Raw genomic sequence first — 18,086 nt, 5'->3', positions numbered from 1 at the left:
TATTAAGGATAAGGATAATATGGGTACATACGTTAACAGAAATCCACTTTAGTTTCATTAAGGTTCAAATTAGTTTCCTCTTCAAATCTATACAAATTTAGTTTTTCCTATATGAGTTCCAGTATGGTAACAGGAAATGGTTTGAAAGAAACTAGCGAAAAGAATTTCCATAGCGCATCCAGGTTTTGTCATCAAGATCAACTCGGCAAAGAATGTGAATCAGTTATTCAAAGCGTTCAAATTTAACCGTAGGAGAATCTCCTTCTGTTGAAAACCTTAATAACACAGTCTAGAAAGGAGTTGAAGTGTAAAATAATGGGTTGCAAAAAATTGCAACCCATTTATGAGCACACAAAATTGTGTTCCACTGTGCTAAACGGACATGAACCCTCAAAGGTTTGGCCGACTTTATTTGGCACCAGATAGTCAGGGATGCCTGCCATAAAGTAGGCACCACTCTTTTAATCTTGAAATGTTTGTCCATCATTTTAAAGCATAACCTACATATTTTGGGTAGTGCGAGCTGAAACTCGCAACTTGAGGGCACTGGCCTGCACGTTACAACTAGGCCCCACCTGGTTTGTTTCTTGGCGTAAAGTTACTTACGAGCATTGGGTGACTTGGCGTCATCGATGAGTTATAAATAACTTCCCCTCGAAGGTTACAAATTATCAATCCAAATATTGTATTACTCAATAATGGCGTTCTGACTTCACGGAAAAGTTAAAACGGCGTTATTGAGTAATACAATATTCGGAGGCGCCTCCGTAGCCAGGTGGGAAGGAGCAGCAGTGCGTAGCACACGCTTCTTGATTAGACCGGGGTTCGAGCCCGTCACCACCAAATACGGAGGATGCGGAAAGGTCAGGGAATGACCACCGCATATCCCGGAGCAATATGGCCTTAGTTGCTAATGCTCCTAAAAACCAAATAACAACAACAACAACACTATTCGGATTGATAATTTGTAACCTTCGAGGGGAAATTATAACTCATCGATGACGCCAAGTGTGAAGGATGCCATTGTCTTAAAGAGGTGAAAACTTGTTGCTTGTATACCTACTAAGTTTTAGTTTTAACTGAATTCTCATTCGCGAATGAAGTTTCAATAAATTTTTATTTTGAAGTCACTTAATTAACAGGAAATTTTATAGAACTATTTTATTTATTTCTCGATGAAGGTTTATTAAATGTTGCAGATGTACTGAGAAACGAATGGTTAAGATTCAATCATTTTGAAGTTATATATATTTTGAACTTTTGATCAAAATGATAAAAAAATTTCATTTCTGTCTGTTCCTATTTCTTCAATGTTTGTGTGATTTCCTGCTGTATAATACAAGTAGAATTCTCTCGATGTACACTGCGCTATACAAGTGAGTGCTGAATCATTTCTACCCACGTATGTGGCATCCTACTTGTTTCAGTGAACCTCAATGCAGAGGCTCGATCGTGTGGAAGGGAGTCATAATTATCGGGTAATTCTTGACTCCGACAAATATGGCGTGTTCCTTAATGCTACCCTTGGACATCGGAGCCCGGTGGGAGGGAGACAATGCGTTGACAAAACAAGCTACCTGCGTCCCTGTTTTCTCATCCATCTACTTCTATCTCCCCCATATTCCGCTCTCCTTCCCCCGTTTTTGCTTTTCTGCAACTTCCCCCGCACCACATCTCTTCATGCCTGCACTGAGATCGCGTGCGACTTCCCAGTTCTGTCTGACACGCGATCGCACGATTTTCAGACCACATCGTGACTAATGATGCCTTCGCCTCTAGACTCACGTGTGTTGTTTGTACGGTGACGTAGATGGCCATCAGACCCATAAGCTGGTCAATAGTGGTATATCTTGTGGCGACACTTCGACCAAAGGAGCAAAAGGTACGTAAAGGATCCCTTGGGGGAAAAGCATTTCTGTTGTTGCGTAGGATCCACTTTCCCAAGTAAATGACAAACATGTGAGAGGTCATCTTCTATGTGACTGCTAGTGAAGAATTTTTCCTTTGGGACCCATATAGACTGATGCGGATGCCCGTATCTTAGCGAAAGGAATCCATCCATTTCAGAAAATTTGATAACTGATAACTCTTTGTTTGGCTACTGGGTTGAAATATTTCGAGGCTTGCGAGCAATTTCCCCATTTCATTTTCCCTAAGTACGGTCGGTATGTCTATGTGGGAGAGTGGGAGGAAAAAAGGAAGACTACTCTCTTTAAATCTACTACACAGTTCTTTTAGACTGCAATCGTATTACTGTATCTATAAACTCAATGTAATTTTCTAAAAAAAAAAAAAAAAAACTATGTTGAGTATTATTATACTTATTTGTTCTTCAACGGTGACCGTTAAACTTTTCTTCTAATTTCTATAAATTTTAAATTTCTGTTTATCGCTGAACACTGTTCCAGATGATGATGATGACAGCAAAATGGAGACAACAAGTGAGCTCTAAGATATCGTCTTGAAGGGTGAATGTGAAAACAAAATTGTTACTTAATTGTACGTCCTGTACAAAATTTAGTCTTAAGCATCATACCCAATTTCAAATAAATATAAAGCTGCTGAGATTTAATCGACTGGATTTCAGCCTTTAAATAAATAAAATGCGTATATGACTAATATTTAGCAAAGCTTCATTACCACTCCTCGATAGACTAATCCATCTTCTTAAATTCTAATTTACTCTCATCTTCTCTGCAAGAACAATTCAAATCGGAAGGATTAAATTTAAATTATTTACTTTTAGTGTACATCCAAACTTTGTTGCCCCCCCCACACTTAGAAAGAATCCCTGTTTGATGTAACGCATTCTTTAACGCTTTTTTTAATGTAGGAAAAAGTCGGTCAAGGCTCCAGTCAGTGGTTGCATGGAATAGTTTCCCTTGATGAAACAATGACGATTTACGTGGTCAACGGGGGTTGCAGTACAAGCGTTTGAGCTGACCTTGGTTCAGGCGTAAGTGATCGTCAGATAATGTTAATGGCAACATGCTTGTCAAAAATCATTCGTTGTGAACTCGACTTACGTGAATGTGCCATGATGTAAATGGAATATAGAGCCCCTTATGTTGTTCTAATAAATATCTATGTATAATTTATTGAGAGAATATTGTTATGATGGGGCATTCAACTATCGATAGGTGATTAGGACGTTTTGGACGGATATGTGCAAGCAGGATTTTAAACAAATATAGTGCATAGAATGATTGTTGTACTGAGTGGTACGACATGCTGGTACACCATCTCAGTAATGTCAAAGTCAGGACCACTACTCTATCCAGCGGGTAGCATTACCTTTGCTTTCTTTGGTGTTGAAGAAGTTGGTCGTTTCTACATGGGGGGCTCTACTGTTTCTTCTCCAGATCGTAGCCCGGGCTCATCTGCTTTTATCTTATCCAAGGAATCCTCATCTTCAGGGACAAATTTCTTTATCTCTAAAGAGATATCAATGCGCATATCATGTTTTTTGTTCTGATGAGAGCACTCATAGGACTCGATATACCCAAACACGAAGATGGTTCCCTGGTGTAAGTGCTCGTGTAGATACAAGTATTTTGATTTGAACCCAGTGATAGACACGCATGATGTCAACACAATTCCTCAGTCATGCAGCCGTGTTCGCTCTCTGTAGCAGTATTAATGTTTTAATTGGTTATCAAATGATTCAACCATGGACCTTTGTTAATGATTTCTCTCCATCTTTAAATTATCTTAGTAGTGCTATAGGGGTACTCTAGCTGTGTTACAGCGATTCTTCGGAGATTTCATGTCATATGGAGTAAGCTTCTAAACAGACTATTTTTTTTTTTTTTAATCGTAGCTAATTATATAAATTTTCATAACAAAAGAACTACATGCAGACATCAATTCTGGTAGCTTGAAATCCAGATGACTAGAATTGGCATCTGTGGATGTGATTTTGACTATACTTAAACCACCAAAAGATGCTTATATTTTTGTAATTTTTTTTTCATATGAACGATTGTGTGTTGTTCATGAAAATTATTATTTAAAGATTATGCTAATGAAGGTTATTTTTTAAGTAATAAGTCTTCTGTTAAGTTAAAATTCATTATTTAATTTGATTAATATTGTTACATGTTTAAAATTCACTTTAGTATTATAATTGAATCAATACATATATATATATCACCAAAACTGAGTATGAAATTACATTAAAAATGGTTCCATCTTACTCGGGGAATGGATTCCTTGCATTATTTCGTCTTTCTGTTGTTAGGCCAAAAAATATTAAAGTAAATAAGCAGAAAATTAATTCCTAATGATTACAATCATTGTCTTTGTACTATATCGGCAAAACCGTTTGGATTAAAGGCAATTGATTTCAATTGTACATGTTCGTACCGCTAAAAGTTAGAGAACAGAAAGTTATTGACTCTTTTTAAAATTGCCCATCTTCCTTAAAGCATTAAACCACGTCAGCATCCGCTGAGGATTGCATGTTACAGGTGGCCGCAGAGTTCACGCGAAATCTTAGATAAGGAGTTATCTATAAATCATTTCCCACCACCACTAACTTCGGGATGATTATTTTACCTGAAAAATTGCTCTTCAGAATGATCCGTTCTGCACCAGGTTTTCTTGCATTTTTCTTTATCAAGCGCTGCAACGATATTTTAAATTATCCCGTGCGTAGTTTTTAAAGCTTTTCCTCTAATTTAAATATTTCAGGAACGGATCTTTGTTTTTGCTATGCCACACTGATGTAGCCAAGCGCGTGCACTTCGTTGATCGACATAGCTTATTCGCTAAGACTCTTATTTTGAAGTCCGTTTTTTTAAATTAGGATTTGGTCTGGAGAAACCGAGTAAGTTTCGACTGAAAAGAGGAAGATATTATTTATTTATTTTCTGAAGCACTTCGAGATTAAAATCCATAAAGACATTTAATATTTAATGAGAGGCAATTACTCACTGGAAAGGGCAAAAATAGCGTTGTTGGGTAAGCCTGTCTGCAGAGAAGTGACCATGTTCAATCTCTCTGGGGAGGAGAGGAATTGAACATGGACGCCATACAATTATACAAGTGATGGATTTTTTGTTTCCCTTCTTACTGCACGAGTAATGGGGAGGAGGCGAGGGTTTCCTCTGGATGCTCTTGTTTTTAGTCTTAAATATCAACTTGCAACTCCCACAATTACTAGAAAAAACATAAAACGAATGTGTTGTCTCTAAAACAAAGAATGGCTCGTATATCTCCCAATATTAATTGGGATTATGGGGAAAGATATCTTTGGATTAATTATATATACAAACATACACACGCACACCCGGTTTTTTAGGTAAAAAACTGGATTTTCAGAGCTTTCCTCATTGGTTATATTCCACTGGTCAATACAAATGTTAAGAAATTCCACAGCTGTATTTGAATTTACAAATTGTTTATGTACATTTATTTTAAAATTTTTCAGATCGCTAACTTTATGATGTAGTTTACAATTATAATGTTAATTACACGGCGCATCATTGAAAAATGCCCAGATCTGCCCAAAATTATAATTGAATGCCACATCACATAGAGGAGCTCACTTGGAACATACTAACGTTACAGTTTTAAATGAACTTAGTTAATAATGATTATGCACAGGTATGATTTAAATGTATTAGAAGGAAGTAAATTTCTCAAGTATCATTTAAAGAAATTAAGAAAATTTAGTATCCACAGTGGTCCCAATAATTTTTCTACCTTTATCATGTATTTTTAATTCTTAATATAGGAAGAAGTCTATGCCATCCTTAAGTTTTTGTAGAAGGCAAATAGTATCCTGTTTTTATGAAACAAACAGAATAAAATGTTATTTATTTTAAAATTATAAATATAAATGGGGCCAGGGAAGATGGTGGAAATCGGTGTCATATTCTCCGAACCATTCTGGCACGATGCGCTCTTGCATTGTCATTCGGAATGAAGGTGTAACATTGCAGGGTGCAGTAGATCTGATACAAACTACAGCTACTCTCTGGATGACATTTCGACCCTCCACCGGTAGCAATGGACCCAGTCTGCGCCAACGAAACATCCCCATACCATGATACCACCCGCAGACGCTTGGGTTGTCTTAACAAGGCATGAGGGTCCGTATCTTCAGGAGGTTCACCCCACACTCTGCCTACATACCATTAGTTCAAAACAAAATGTAGTGTAATTCATTTGACCTCATGACTTTTTTCCATTGTTCCACTGTCCAATCACGACGTTCTCGGCACCACTGCAATCGGAATTTTCTGTTTTCCTCTGAAACGAGGCTTCTGAATAAGCAGGTGACTGTCGATACCCAGTTTCTTCAATTATAGTACCATTATTCCCCGTGCATGGTACGGGTTGAAATAGGGCAGTTCTGGGATTGGTTGAATTCAGATGTTATTTGGATGTCCTATTTTTCCATATAGTCCTCGGTAGAGTACGCAGCTTCGCTCTTGAAGTATTATTTTTCTGTCACATTTGCGGCTTTCAGATGTGGAAAAATCGACTGTTTTCCAGTCATTAAAAACCTTTGCTTTTGAGAAATGTCTTTCGTTTCTTCAAGTTTAGCTCCTACTAAACGTGTACCCTCGATAAGACCTTTTTCATAGTCTGATAGATCACGCGTTTTCCCCATTCTGGGTTTAGATTATTGCAGTTGAACAGCCTGTTGCAGTCTTTGTACTCAACGAGGCAACATGCCATCACTCCACGCCAGTTTTCTTTGCATATATTCGTCTCTTTTGTTTGTGCTGTCTTAATACAAAGGTACGTATTTTTTTGGCCAGTATGTGTGTATATATGCATTACTAATGGTCCCCAGAGGTTTCATATAGAATGTCTTCGGTGTCAGTTGATGTAACCCACACGAAACCTTTGAAATTATGATGTCGCAGCAATTCGAACTGACTGTAAAATCATGTTAAAAATATTTACAGTATTTCGACCTCTTATACACTATGCTGCCACTTTATTAGGTACGCCCCTGCTGTGCACACAAATGGTTTGTCCCACAACATTGCAAGTCACATATCCACAACTGTGGATATAAATGCAACAGAACAACCTTTCCAGTATCAGTTAAGCGAACAAACCGTAGCAATAATGTGGAAAAGGAGTGATCTAACGGACTTATAACGTAGCATGGTAGTAGGTGCAAGACGTGCTGGAGACAAAGCATCTCTGACACGACAGTTCTGAACTTTTCACGCACCACAGTTTCAAGGGTGTATCGAGAATGGTGCAACGAACAGAAAACATCCTCTCAACAGAACTCCTGTGGAAGAAAATCGCTTGTTGATGAGAGAGGTCAGAGGAGGATGGCTAGAATTGTGCAAGCAAACAGACGGGCAACAATGTCGCACATCACGTCAGAATACAGCCGACGGCCATATCACGCATCTTTGTTATCAACGAAGAACAAGAGAGCACGCTTCCTGTAGGCACAGCAACACCAGCGCTGGACTATCGAGGGAAAACATTTGCTTGATTTGACGAGTCGAAGTTCCTGGTGCATCATGTTGATGGAAGGCTCAGAATTTGGCGAAAACAACATGAATCCATGGACCTATCATGTCTGACGACTATTGTGCAAGGTGGTGGGGGCAGCATTATGTTGGGAATGTTTTCTTGGCACACGTTGGTTCCATTGATATCCATAGATTCACGTCTGAATGCCACATCGTGCCTAGATTGGACTGCAGGAAGTTTTATTTTAGCCAGCGAGTTATAAATTACTGGAATAAGTTTACTACATGGGTGGTAGAGGCTGACAGTTTGGGGAAATTCAAAGGTCATCTGGATAGTACCTTCGGGTGAGGGAAACGTATAGGATGATAGGGTTAATTATTATTATTATTATTTTTATCATTGTTTTATTCGGTTTTTTTTTTTTTTTTTTTGGCTTGTGCAGCATAAGCCATAGACTTTCTTGTACCATGCAGCCATTACTAATACTAAACATCGTTGTTGACCAAGTACATCCGTTCATGTTGGCAATCTATCCTCAGTCAGATGGTTACTTCCAGCAGGATAATGCGCCGGTGCACAAAGCCCGAATCACTATGGAATGGTTCCAGGAACACGACAACGACTTTTCTTTGCTACAGTGCCCCGCGATCTCAATCCTATTGAACATCTTTGGGATGAGCTGGAAAGGGCTGTTCACTGCAGGCCTACACCTCCGTCGAATCTCAAGGAACTGCGTGGCACGCTCATGTCTGCATGGTACTCCATTCCTGCACAACGTTTTCGGCATCTTGTTCAATCCAAGTCTAGACGAATTCAGGCTGTTTTGAAGGCCAAATGAGGCTCAACACGCTACTAGGTAGGTGTACCTAATAAAGTGGCAGCACAGTGCATGTGGTCAATTATTAGACCGTCTTCACAATCTGTTTCTATTCGTCCCATTCTTATGGTTTCGTTTTAAGCATTTCTGAAATTTCTTCAGTAGTTCCAACTTCCACAGCTGGCACCTGAGAGAGAAAAGCAAAATAAATAAATGAACCAACAAAGTAAAATAAATCATTAAATATTTAATATAGGTATTTAAATACTTAATTATTTCGTTCCGAGAGTTTAATTGGCTTTACTGTTTATTATTAAAGAAATCGACAATATTTTTACAGCTAACCATTTTTCATTTTAATTAATTAATTGTCATTTATTTTTTTCTGAACATATTCGACCAGTTTTTGCAGCATGGAATGCATTCTTAAAATCTTTTTTACTTGGTTTTATCCATCTAATGCAAAATTTAGGAATAATATATCTTCAGTTTCAGTGAGCATTGTATACTTTTGTTGTTCAATTCTTATAAAACTAATTCGATTAGCAATACCAGTGACAAATTTTCGTCGAATATATTTAACAATTATTTCTTTCTGGTATCGGAGGACGTCCCTTGTCGGTTAGATAGGTACAGGAAACCTACTTTTATTAACAGAAAACAGGACTTAAAAAATTATTTGTTATTAAAGATTTATTTATTATTAAAATTAATTTGTTGCGATAGTTGTACCACGAAAATGCTACAGAAATGAGTGAGTTGTCAAATTTTGGTCCAGCTGGAAATTGCTCAATGGACGTTATCTGTGAAACTGCAGACTGTTATGGATAATCCTCATAACTGCTGATTTCCCACAACAGATTTTTAAGATTTAACCAATACAAACAAATAATTTAAAAATATTCGCCTGTTCTGATATATGAATTGGCTTCTTAACAGCATCTTTTTAAAACCAGCGAATTCGTTTAGTGCTGCAACTTCAGAGTATGCAGGTTTTCTATTTTCAAGTAAACTCAATTCCATACTTTGATATTTGAAATGCTATTGTGAACTGTGCATTCTTGAAATGATCTTAAATGTGTCAGGATCATCAATTAAATATTCATTTGTTCATAAACGTTTCTTTTATTACTAATGTTTTAGTCATTCACAATCTTTATTTGAATTTATGACAAATAGATAAATTTGTCATTTCGGGTATTATACGAAATAAGACGTTTTATTTTGTAATAGTGACCCTCATATTATTTATCGGTGAAGGATTTTGTCTCCAATCATACATAGTTCGTATGCTACATCACAACATAAAAACAAGGCTAAACTGTAAAATCTGGGTTGCAACAGTGATGCCGTCCTGTGTAGGAGAAAGCAGATTTAGCTCTGTACGAGGGTGGGGGGTTCAAAATGGATTTGTATTCACCCAGAAGTAGTTCTAACAGAAGATTGAAACAAACACCATGCATTACATTTTTTCAACTTAGTCACCCAACAAAGTGACACATTCTTACCACTTCTCAATACACTTCCACAGGCCAGTTTTGTAGAAGTCTGTGGAGAATATCCATTGTTGAAGGATGCTGTTCTCCACAGACCCTACACGAATTTGGAGCTCTGCAGCTAGTTCTTTGAGGCTAATACAGCGGTCTTCGAGGACTAATGCCTCAATTTTTGCAACACTCTTCTTTTACATAGTTGCTGGGCGTCCAGGGATTTCTTCTTGATGTTACAAATGCAACAACATCGTAACCTGGGCAGTCTTCTCCATAAACAGCGACCATTTCTTCCGGGATTGTTTTGGGTGTTTTTCCATTGTAGAAAGAGGGACTGAATCATTGATCTGTATTCCACTTTATCCAGCGCTGTGATTACAAAATGAATTGTCAGATAGAAACCAAAATTTGTGTGGTTGCTGTATGGATTTCAAGTTATCACAACTACTTCTTGGCGAATAGAAATGTTTTTTGGACCTCTTCCTCGTATTTCCATGAGGGGAGTGATCTTGCACAACTCTATGCATTACCATCGACGAAGGGAGTTTAATTTGAGTTTCAATTAATATACTCTGAAGCATTTATTCAATTCATAAAATGTTTTTCTATTCCAACTGTTAACTGTGCAATAGTAATCCAAGGAGAGAAACCTATCAGAATTGTAGAATTTTTTTTTTTAAAACCTAAATCCATTGATATGAAACTGGACACTGATTTATTATGCTATTATTGATAATCAATAATTAACCAATTAGTTAAAATACATACAGATCATTAATAATAAATTTATTAATTTTTTTATTCTTGCTATATATTTGTAAAAACAGTAACGAATGCATTGACACTGACACTGCTCTCTTGTCATTCGCAGTTTTTGCTGGTCTCGATGTCCGAGTCCGATTCCTCCCCGCAAGCCTCCCCGGTAGGGCCTCACTTTGTTCTCTTCCTAAAAATATTAAAATAAGTTTGTTTTACTAAGTGACCCTACCGCGGGAAAAGAAAAAGAAAAAAATACTTAAAAATAAGTCGAAACCAGTAATTAAAAAAAAAAAAAGATTTTTAATTGCTTTTCCTTTCAAAAGTGCAGATTTGGTATTAAGAAACATTGGGAACTTGGTAAAACAATCTTTTGTTTTGTTTTGTTTGTAATTAGTATTTTGTTTTTATTTTTTGTATAAAATGATGATTATTTTGTATGTTTTAAAAATGTTTATGCAAGTTTACTTTATATAGTGCACAATTTTAAAGTAAAACTGGAAATAAGTGGGGAATTATAGAAATGTTTCTAATGTGTCACATTCGCGATACACTTTTCAGTAATTTATCTCTTAGCCCTCCCTCATGTCATTAATTCTGCCATGCATAGTTATCAACCAGGAAGATAGACTTCAGTTGTCCCTCGGAGAATTATTAGGAAGTTATCAGACAGGTGATATTTGTTACCACCACTACTGACACCATGTCCGACGTCACGTTTTCAGATTCTGTTGCCTACTGTTGAGGCTGATAATTTCATTTAGGTTTGACGTGACAGTCTCTTTGGAAGTGCAACTCTTGTGCTCCTCAAAGACCTTGTTGTATGTTCCTCAGTTAACAACCTTTACTAGTTTTAAAATCGTGGCAGCGCATTATATATTTTTGAGGTTTGTTTTATTCGCTATTTATAAGGAATCCTAATTATTGTTCGTCCCAGTAGTATACTAAGAACAAAAAATTAAACGCAGTGTCAGTAGTGCAATGCATTTGTACTTAGATACATACGCTGGCCTTTAAAAAAAATCTTTAATTTTACTCAAAATATTATCTGATGAATTAGATTTTTTGTTTCCCTCAATGGAAGGACATCTAGTAATATTCAATGACATATACGATCAATCATAAGATACCAAACCAAGTTCGAAGTCGAAATTTATTTTAAATATGCACGCCAGACGTTTCCAATAAAAACCTTACATCTTCATCGGCCGTATGTTCAAAGTTCAGTGAAACGCAGGGAGTATGAGCAAACGCCGGAATATCAACCATGAATCGTGGTTGGGTGTAGCGTTATCAATGAAACCCAAGCAATTCTGGTGATGAAGAATAATGTTGATTTGTCCTTTATCATTGCATTTTTAAAGATTTTTATTTTTAAATAAAAATGTTCGATGTATGTTTATATATTTATAATAACTCCAAATGCTCGGCTCATTCCAGATACCAAAACTGATTATCTAAATATGGCCCTTTGATGTTAGATAGCAATAACCATTTTCAGTGTTCATACATAATCGCCATTTGAAATTGGCATGTGCATCTACTCGCAGAAGCATTAATTTTACCGTTAGTGCCAAATAAAATCCCAATGTGGTCAGGCAATCTAATTAGATCTCATTAATGATAATATGCAATACCATAAGTCGGATATAAGACATTATTTAATAAACACGAGTATGTGAATTAATGACAGATCGGTGTCACTTGGATATTTAGTCTACAAATATTCTGCAGGCTTTCGGGTAGTGTTCATATCTTATAGAATCTTTGCAGTTGTTTTTGCTTCATGTTTCCAAAGGTACAGGCCTATTAAAAAAAAAAAAAAAAAACGGTCTGGCAGTAGAAATAAACGCTTTCACATAACTACTGATCTAAGATCAACGCGCTCTGCGACGAGTATGTCAATGGCATGCTTTGAAGATCTCCATATTGTGTGGGGAAGATTTTGATACTCTAATTTTCCTGCATTATTTTGATTTTCGGGAAAAAACAACAGACTTGCCTGCAAAACGATAAAAATCATGCATCGACAATTTCTCTCTGTACATGTAGGCGTTTTTCTACATGTACGAAACTTGAATATCATTTTATTTCCACATCAATGGGCATCTCTGGAACAGCCTGGTTCTGCTAGAAGGGTGTACATTATGCAAATTCCAGTTGAATGCATTCATTGGAATTGCAAGGGATCAAAACAGATTGCAAAAACGTAAGGTAAAAATCAAAACATTAAACAATAAAATAAATACCAAACAATAAAAAAACAGTGGTTAATCCAGAAAAGGAATTCTTCTCACATAGCGCTTATTGTTCGTGTTTATAGAGTTCTTTCACTATGTCCTGTCTATAGCACTTCGAGCTGCAGAAAGATGAGGCATCAATTCCCAGGGAGTTGTACATTCCGGACGTATTTGCCGGGAACACTGACCTAAGGTATTGCACATTTTGCAGACAAGATTGTAGACAAAGTGTTGAACTGCACCGGGTTCTTTGTGAGGTCCGAGGATTTGCAGAAACATCCTAGATATCAGGCGAATCCATTTGGCCGCATAGAAGTTGTGCCAAGGTGTGTAGATTCCTATGGTTTCCCAGGGTTTCATGCCAAGGTTTATATAGCGCACACTTCTAGAAATTGTGGAAGGGTAGCCAATCTCCCTGTTTAGCCATCTCAGGCGCCAATATTCAATCCCCAGGAATCTCTTCAGTTGAGTAGAGGAAGCTCCTGACCAGAGTACCGAAGCGTAGAGCGGTACGGATGTTAAATTTCTTCGGACGTATTCCAAGAGGAACTCCCGAGGCCTAAGATCGACCAACTCCTGACGGTTGCCCAGTACGCCGCAAGCGTTTTTAGACTGGCCATCTTGAGGTGGTCTTTTAAAGTAAGCCTCCATCATAATTTCATTAATAGTCCTTTTTGTGAAAGTCATCTGAGCTGCTTTTTGAGAATTCAGTTTAAGTCCCAGACGTACTAGATAATCTTGGAGCTCGAACAGTACTATTTCATTTGCAGCACAGCGTTATTTAAAGGCGAATTTTTCTATATGCCATGAATTCCAAGACAAACTAAGTGATGGAACGTATGGTACCTTTCATGGCGGTATTTTTAATATCTTTTTTAACAAAGTCTAATAGGAAAATTCTGTGATCAGTGACTACTTAAATACAAGTATCATAAGCTAGAAACCTAAATCGTAGCAGTAATCAAATTACCGTATTTTGTCCCTTATCATGTGACAAAAATGTTAAAGATTTCAGATTTGAAATCCTTAACATTTTCAATTCTCATGGTAGGTTTTAGTACGAGAGATTCAGATTTTTTTCAGTCATTAACAAACATATCCGCGCATGTACACACAAGTCAGAGAATGGACGATTTAATGAATTATGATCCCGCAAGAGATCTCACAAATTATTCTGTTAGAGGATTGCTTTTGCAATATGCTAACTTTCAGACACTGTAAATAATAATAATATAATATGCAGATTTCTCAAATCTGCCTGTATAAAAAATTTGTTTGTGAGTGACCACATTCATGCCGAATATCAATCGTTGTTGGATTTTTTTTTTAGGAGAACAGCGACTAAGGCTATAATGCTCCGTATATACTGTCTGTAAATTGCATGTCTTTTATTCGCTGGACGAAAAACCCGAGTTTCCAGGAGGAGAAACCATGCTACCCTCGCCCGAGACCCTCAAACTCAGACGTGTTGTGAAAAAAGGCCCATAAAAATTCCTCGCGACATCGACTGGTTTCGCACTCGGTTCTTTTCCATCCTGTGTGGGGAGGACGGCGATTCAACGAACTGTGCTTCCACGAAGACCTCGTGATCAACTGAATCCCATTTTATTGAAAAAGCATTTCCAATGGATGGAATCGAACAGATGCCACCCGCCAGCTGTTTTCTCTTGTCTGGAGAACGCTGTTTGCAGAAGGACTTCTAAGGCAACCTTGGAAAACCGTAAATCTCAGACCAGCTTTGGTTGCACCAGTCCAGTTCCGTGTTGGTCTGTGCGTGATGCTAAATTGCCGATGACTCTTAATACGAATTTAGAATTATTCCTGCTATACGAGCATCTTTTAAATAAATAAACATTGAATGAGATTCATCGTTTGCGAGACCTCATAGCGTTTCTTTGTGATCAGAGTGCATTTTGTACGAGATTTTGTACGAGAATCCATTGGAGCGTATTGGAGTGCAGATAACGTAAGATGAGAGCAACAAGGAGGATACCCATTAATTATAAGGTGCAGCGAATATTCTCATTCACTCTCAAAGATTCTCACTACTTTACGGTTTGAAAACAATAGCAGTCTTCTTGTCTTTTTCTTATAAGAAACAATGCTCAGCATTTTGGGTTCATTGTATACTCGGTACAGAATTTCCTTTCTCCATCAAGAAATTTAGATAGAAATTTTAGTAAAGATGAGGGAGTAACCTAGCGGGGTAGTCGGTCCGTTCTAGGTAAAGTCCTACTCAAAAAAAAAAAAAAAAAAAAAAAAAAAGAGGAAATGTTTGTCTGAATAATTTCCCCCCTGTAATAAGACGTTCTGATGTGCACACGCATATAGCTGATCCTCATACCCAGTATGTTCATTAGGTCTTTGGCACCTCTCTACAAGTTTGGTTATTCACTCCAAACTGATTCAGAGTCCTGATTTTCCTCATCCAATGGACATGTTCTTCCTGAATCCATTTACCCCTCTCATCAAAAGCATAATCCCATTCTCACCTTCTGATATTCTGCCCTTCCTGTATATATTGTATTTACTAATATTAAAGTCCTGGATCTCGTATATGAGAATGGAATCTTGTTTCTAATATACTTAGTCGGTATTTGTTGATTTAACCGGGATTTCAAATTTGAATTTTTTTCTTAAATATTTTTTTACCGGAATGGGACACAGGTATATCAAGAAATGGAAATTGGTGAAATAATGAGCACTTCAGCCTGCGTGGAGTGTAATCCGCATTTAATTTATTAAAGAATTCAGATTATTTTCAGACGTTTCTTCGTACTTATTGTAACAGGTTTTACAGCGAATTTCTGTAACGCGGTCCTTTTTGAACACCATCATTATAGAAATTTAATGAAGAAGTGATACAGGAAATACAACGAAACATCCGAGAATAATCTATAATTCTTTAAGAAAATAAAAGCAGATTACATGCTGAAGGTCTCATTATTTCACCAATTTCCAATTCTTTATACACTTTGAGACATTTTGTCCTTAATGTATAACTTTTGCACTGCGTTAGCAGTTTGCGCATTTATTCACTACCTTTAAGGCATGTCACAGTAAAAGTTCAAGTGGACAAATCAAGAAAGTGGAGAGACTTTTAAAAGTTGTTTCAAGCACCTCCCATCTGCTCCGAGTTTTTTTTTTTTTTTTTGTCCATTTAATTCAGAATCAGAATATAAGTTAGCAAGGTGTTTTTCCTTATAATCTTGTTTCATGCGTTTTAATTCTTTAATTTGAGTCAGTCTTTCATGTGAAGCTACTGTATAAGCTGTAACATGTTGAAATGACGAGTAAAATTTTGAAATTGTAAGGTGGATGCAGGTCATGATGCAGAGGGTTGTGATGAATGGTTTCTCTTTAAACTGGCGAGCATTAGAAGTGGGGTAGCTGAAGGATCGGTTCTAGAACCACTACTCTGTGATTTTTCACACGTGACATTGGCGAAGGGCGATATCTTTGTATATGATAAGATCTGAAGAGTGGTTAATAATCAACGCTCCTTCAGGATGGCTTGGACAGCTTCAACGATCGCTGTTCCTTACACTTAGGGAACAGCAACCCAAAAATCACTTATTGACTTGGTGGAGTTGAATTAAAACATGCGGAAGAAGAAGAGGATTTGGAAGTTACGCTACTGTCGAACCTTACGAGTTCTCTGAGCTTGTAGAGAGAGGGAGATCATACTCCCACTGTATTAAGGCAATTATAAAACCGCGCTTGGAATACTGTTCCCAATCAGTACATGAATATTGCATGGTCGGATGCTGAAAACCTGTTGGGATCTTTTAAGTGTGATTGTCTCTCTGGTGTATCGAGATTTCTCCAATAATGAAATAGCATCCAGCCAAACGATCCTGTGGTCGGAGACAGCTCGTTGATATCCACAAAAAGGCTACAGTGAGTCAAATAACAATCCACCAGCGGTACCCAAAGAAGCATCTCAGAATGCACAACAATACCCCATCCCTGGAAATGTCATACGTTGTCAAGGATTGGGTATTGCAGCTAATGGCCAAATAGGGCTCCACTTCTGTTAACACATTGCTCAAGAACATGAACACACTGGACAGTAGAGAATGGAAAAAGCGTTGTCTGGTCCAATGAATCCCGCCGCTGGCTATTTCACGTTGATTCGGATCAGATTATTGCGAAAACAGCACGAGTCAATGGATTCACCCCGGGTAGCGTGAACAACTCAGGCAAGTGGTTGGTTGACGGACTAGGGGTCGCATGGCTGCGAAATTTTTGTCAAAATCAGTGGATTCCTATCGATGCTTAGATGTCACTAGCTATCAGTGCAATATGCTATGATTATTTGACACACACAGCTGAATATTCTGACTTCTTGTCAATGTATACAGATGGCTCAAAGTGTGAAGTATCCATGAGGCCTGCTTGTGCGCTTTCCGAGAAACACTCAACAATTAAACTCCCCATTAATAGTGGGAATCTAATTGCAGACAGTTCCCCATTATGGTATACATGTATACACAGAAGAGCTGCGTGAAATAGTCTGATATGGAGCATAGAAAAAGGCCACCAATACGAAAGGTGTATGGTATACACTGACTCTAATGATCTATCAAATGAAATTCACTCCTCATCCAGTGTTGTGTTCGATACAACAAAAGTTACACTTTCCTTCAGAGTCAGACTTTGATATTCGCTTTTGCCGAATTCCTAAACACATTGGGATCACAAGTCATGATATAGCAATCAAACCAGCGGTGCCTCAGAACGACCGCTCTTTAGTCCTGTATACAGACTGCATGTGAGTAATTTATAACAGATGACTTTCGCAAGGGCACTACAAATAAACTTTCAAATGAAGCCTGTAATTACGACTTGGCAATCTACTCAGCGCAAGAGTAGTCTTTGCTCGGCTGTGCACAGGACATTGTCATCTCATGTATTCCTATCTGCAGGGCAGATGATCATCGTATCTGTAGATACTGCGACGTCATTTTAACAGATTGGCACATTTTAATCGAATCTTCATCTTTTAGTGATGATCGCCGTTTGTGTTTCACCACTCTAACAGAGCCATACATATACGTTCCGATTTTATTGGATGAGAGCGTGTCAGATATTATATTCAAGTATTTACAACTTATTAATTTTTATAATTTCATTTAGAACTCTCTACAGTTTTCTCTTATTACTTTATATCAATTTTATTATTCTTATATTAATTAATTATATATTTTATACTATTTGACTTGACCCAGTAAAATCCCTAAAAATCAACCAACCCTTCGGCTACAGTGTATTCATCTGCGAATGGGTTCTTCTCCCACAGAATAATACGCCATGTCCCAAGATCAGGAT

The 18,086-nt window shown here is 37.4% G+C and overlaps 1 protein-coding gene across 1 annotated transcript in view; it reads left to right on the top strand.

Annotated features, from left to right (window-relative positions):
* Positions 1 to 18,086, top strand: part of tup (LIM1_Isl and LIM2_Isl domain-containing protein tup) — a 182,517-nt gene that overhangs the window by 124,866 nt on the left and 39,565 nt on the right. The window contains exon 7 of the mRNA XM_090389947.1: positions 10,631 to 10,681. Coding sequence (XP_090246073.1) covers positions 10,631 to 10,681 — 51 coding nt within the window. The remainder of the gene's footprint in view (positions 1 to 10,630; positions 10,682 to 18,086) is intronic.

The sequence above is a fragment of the Mastigoproctus giganteus genome, chromosome 2, assembly GCF_048544385.1.
Source record: "Mastigoproctus giganteus isolate SK-2022 chromosome 2, ASM4854438v1, whole genome shotgun sequence".
Taxonomy (NCBI): domain Eukaryota; kingdom Metazoa; phylum Arthropoda; class Arachnida; order Uropygi; family Thelyphonidae; genus Mastigoproctus; species Mastigoproctus giganteus.
The sequence above is the reverse complement of the archived record's forward strand: the minus strand, read 5'-3'. Positions and strand labels throughout refer to the sequence as shown.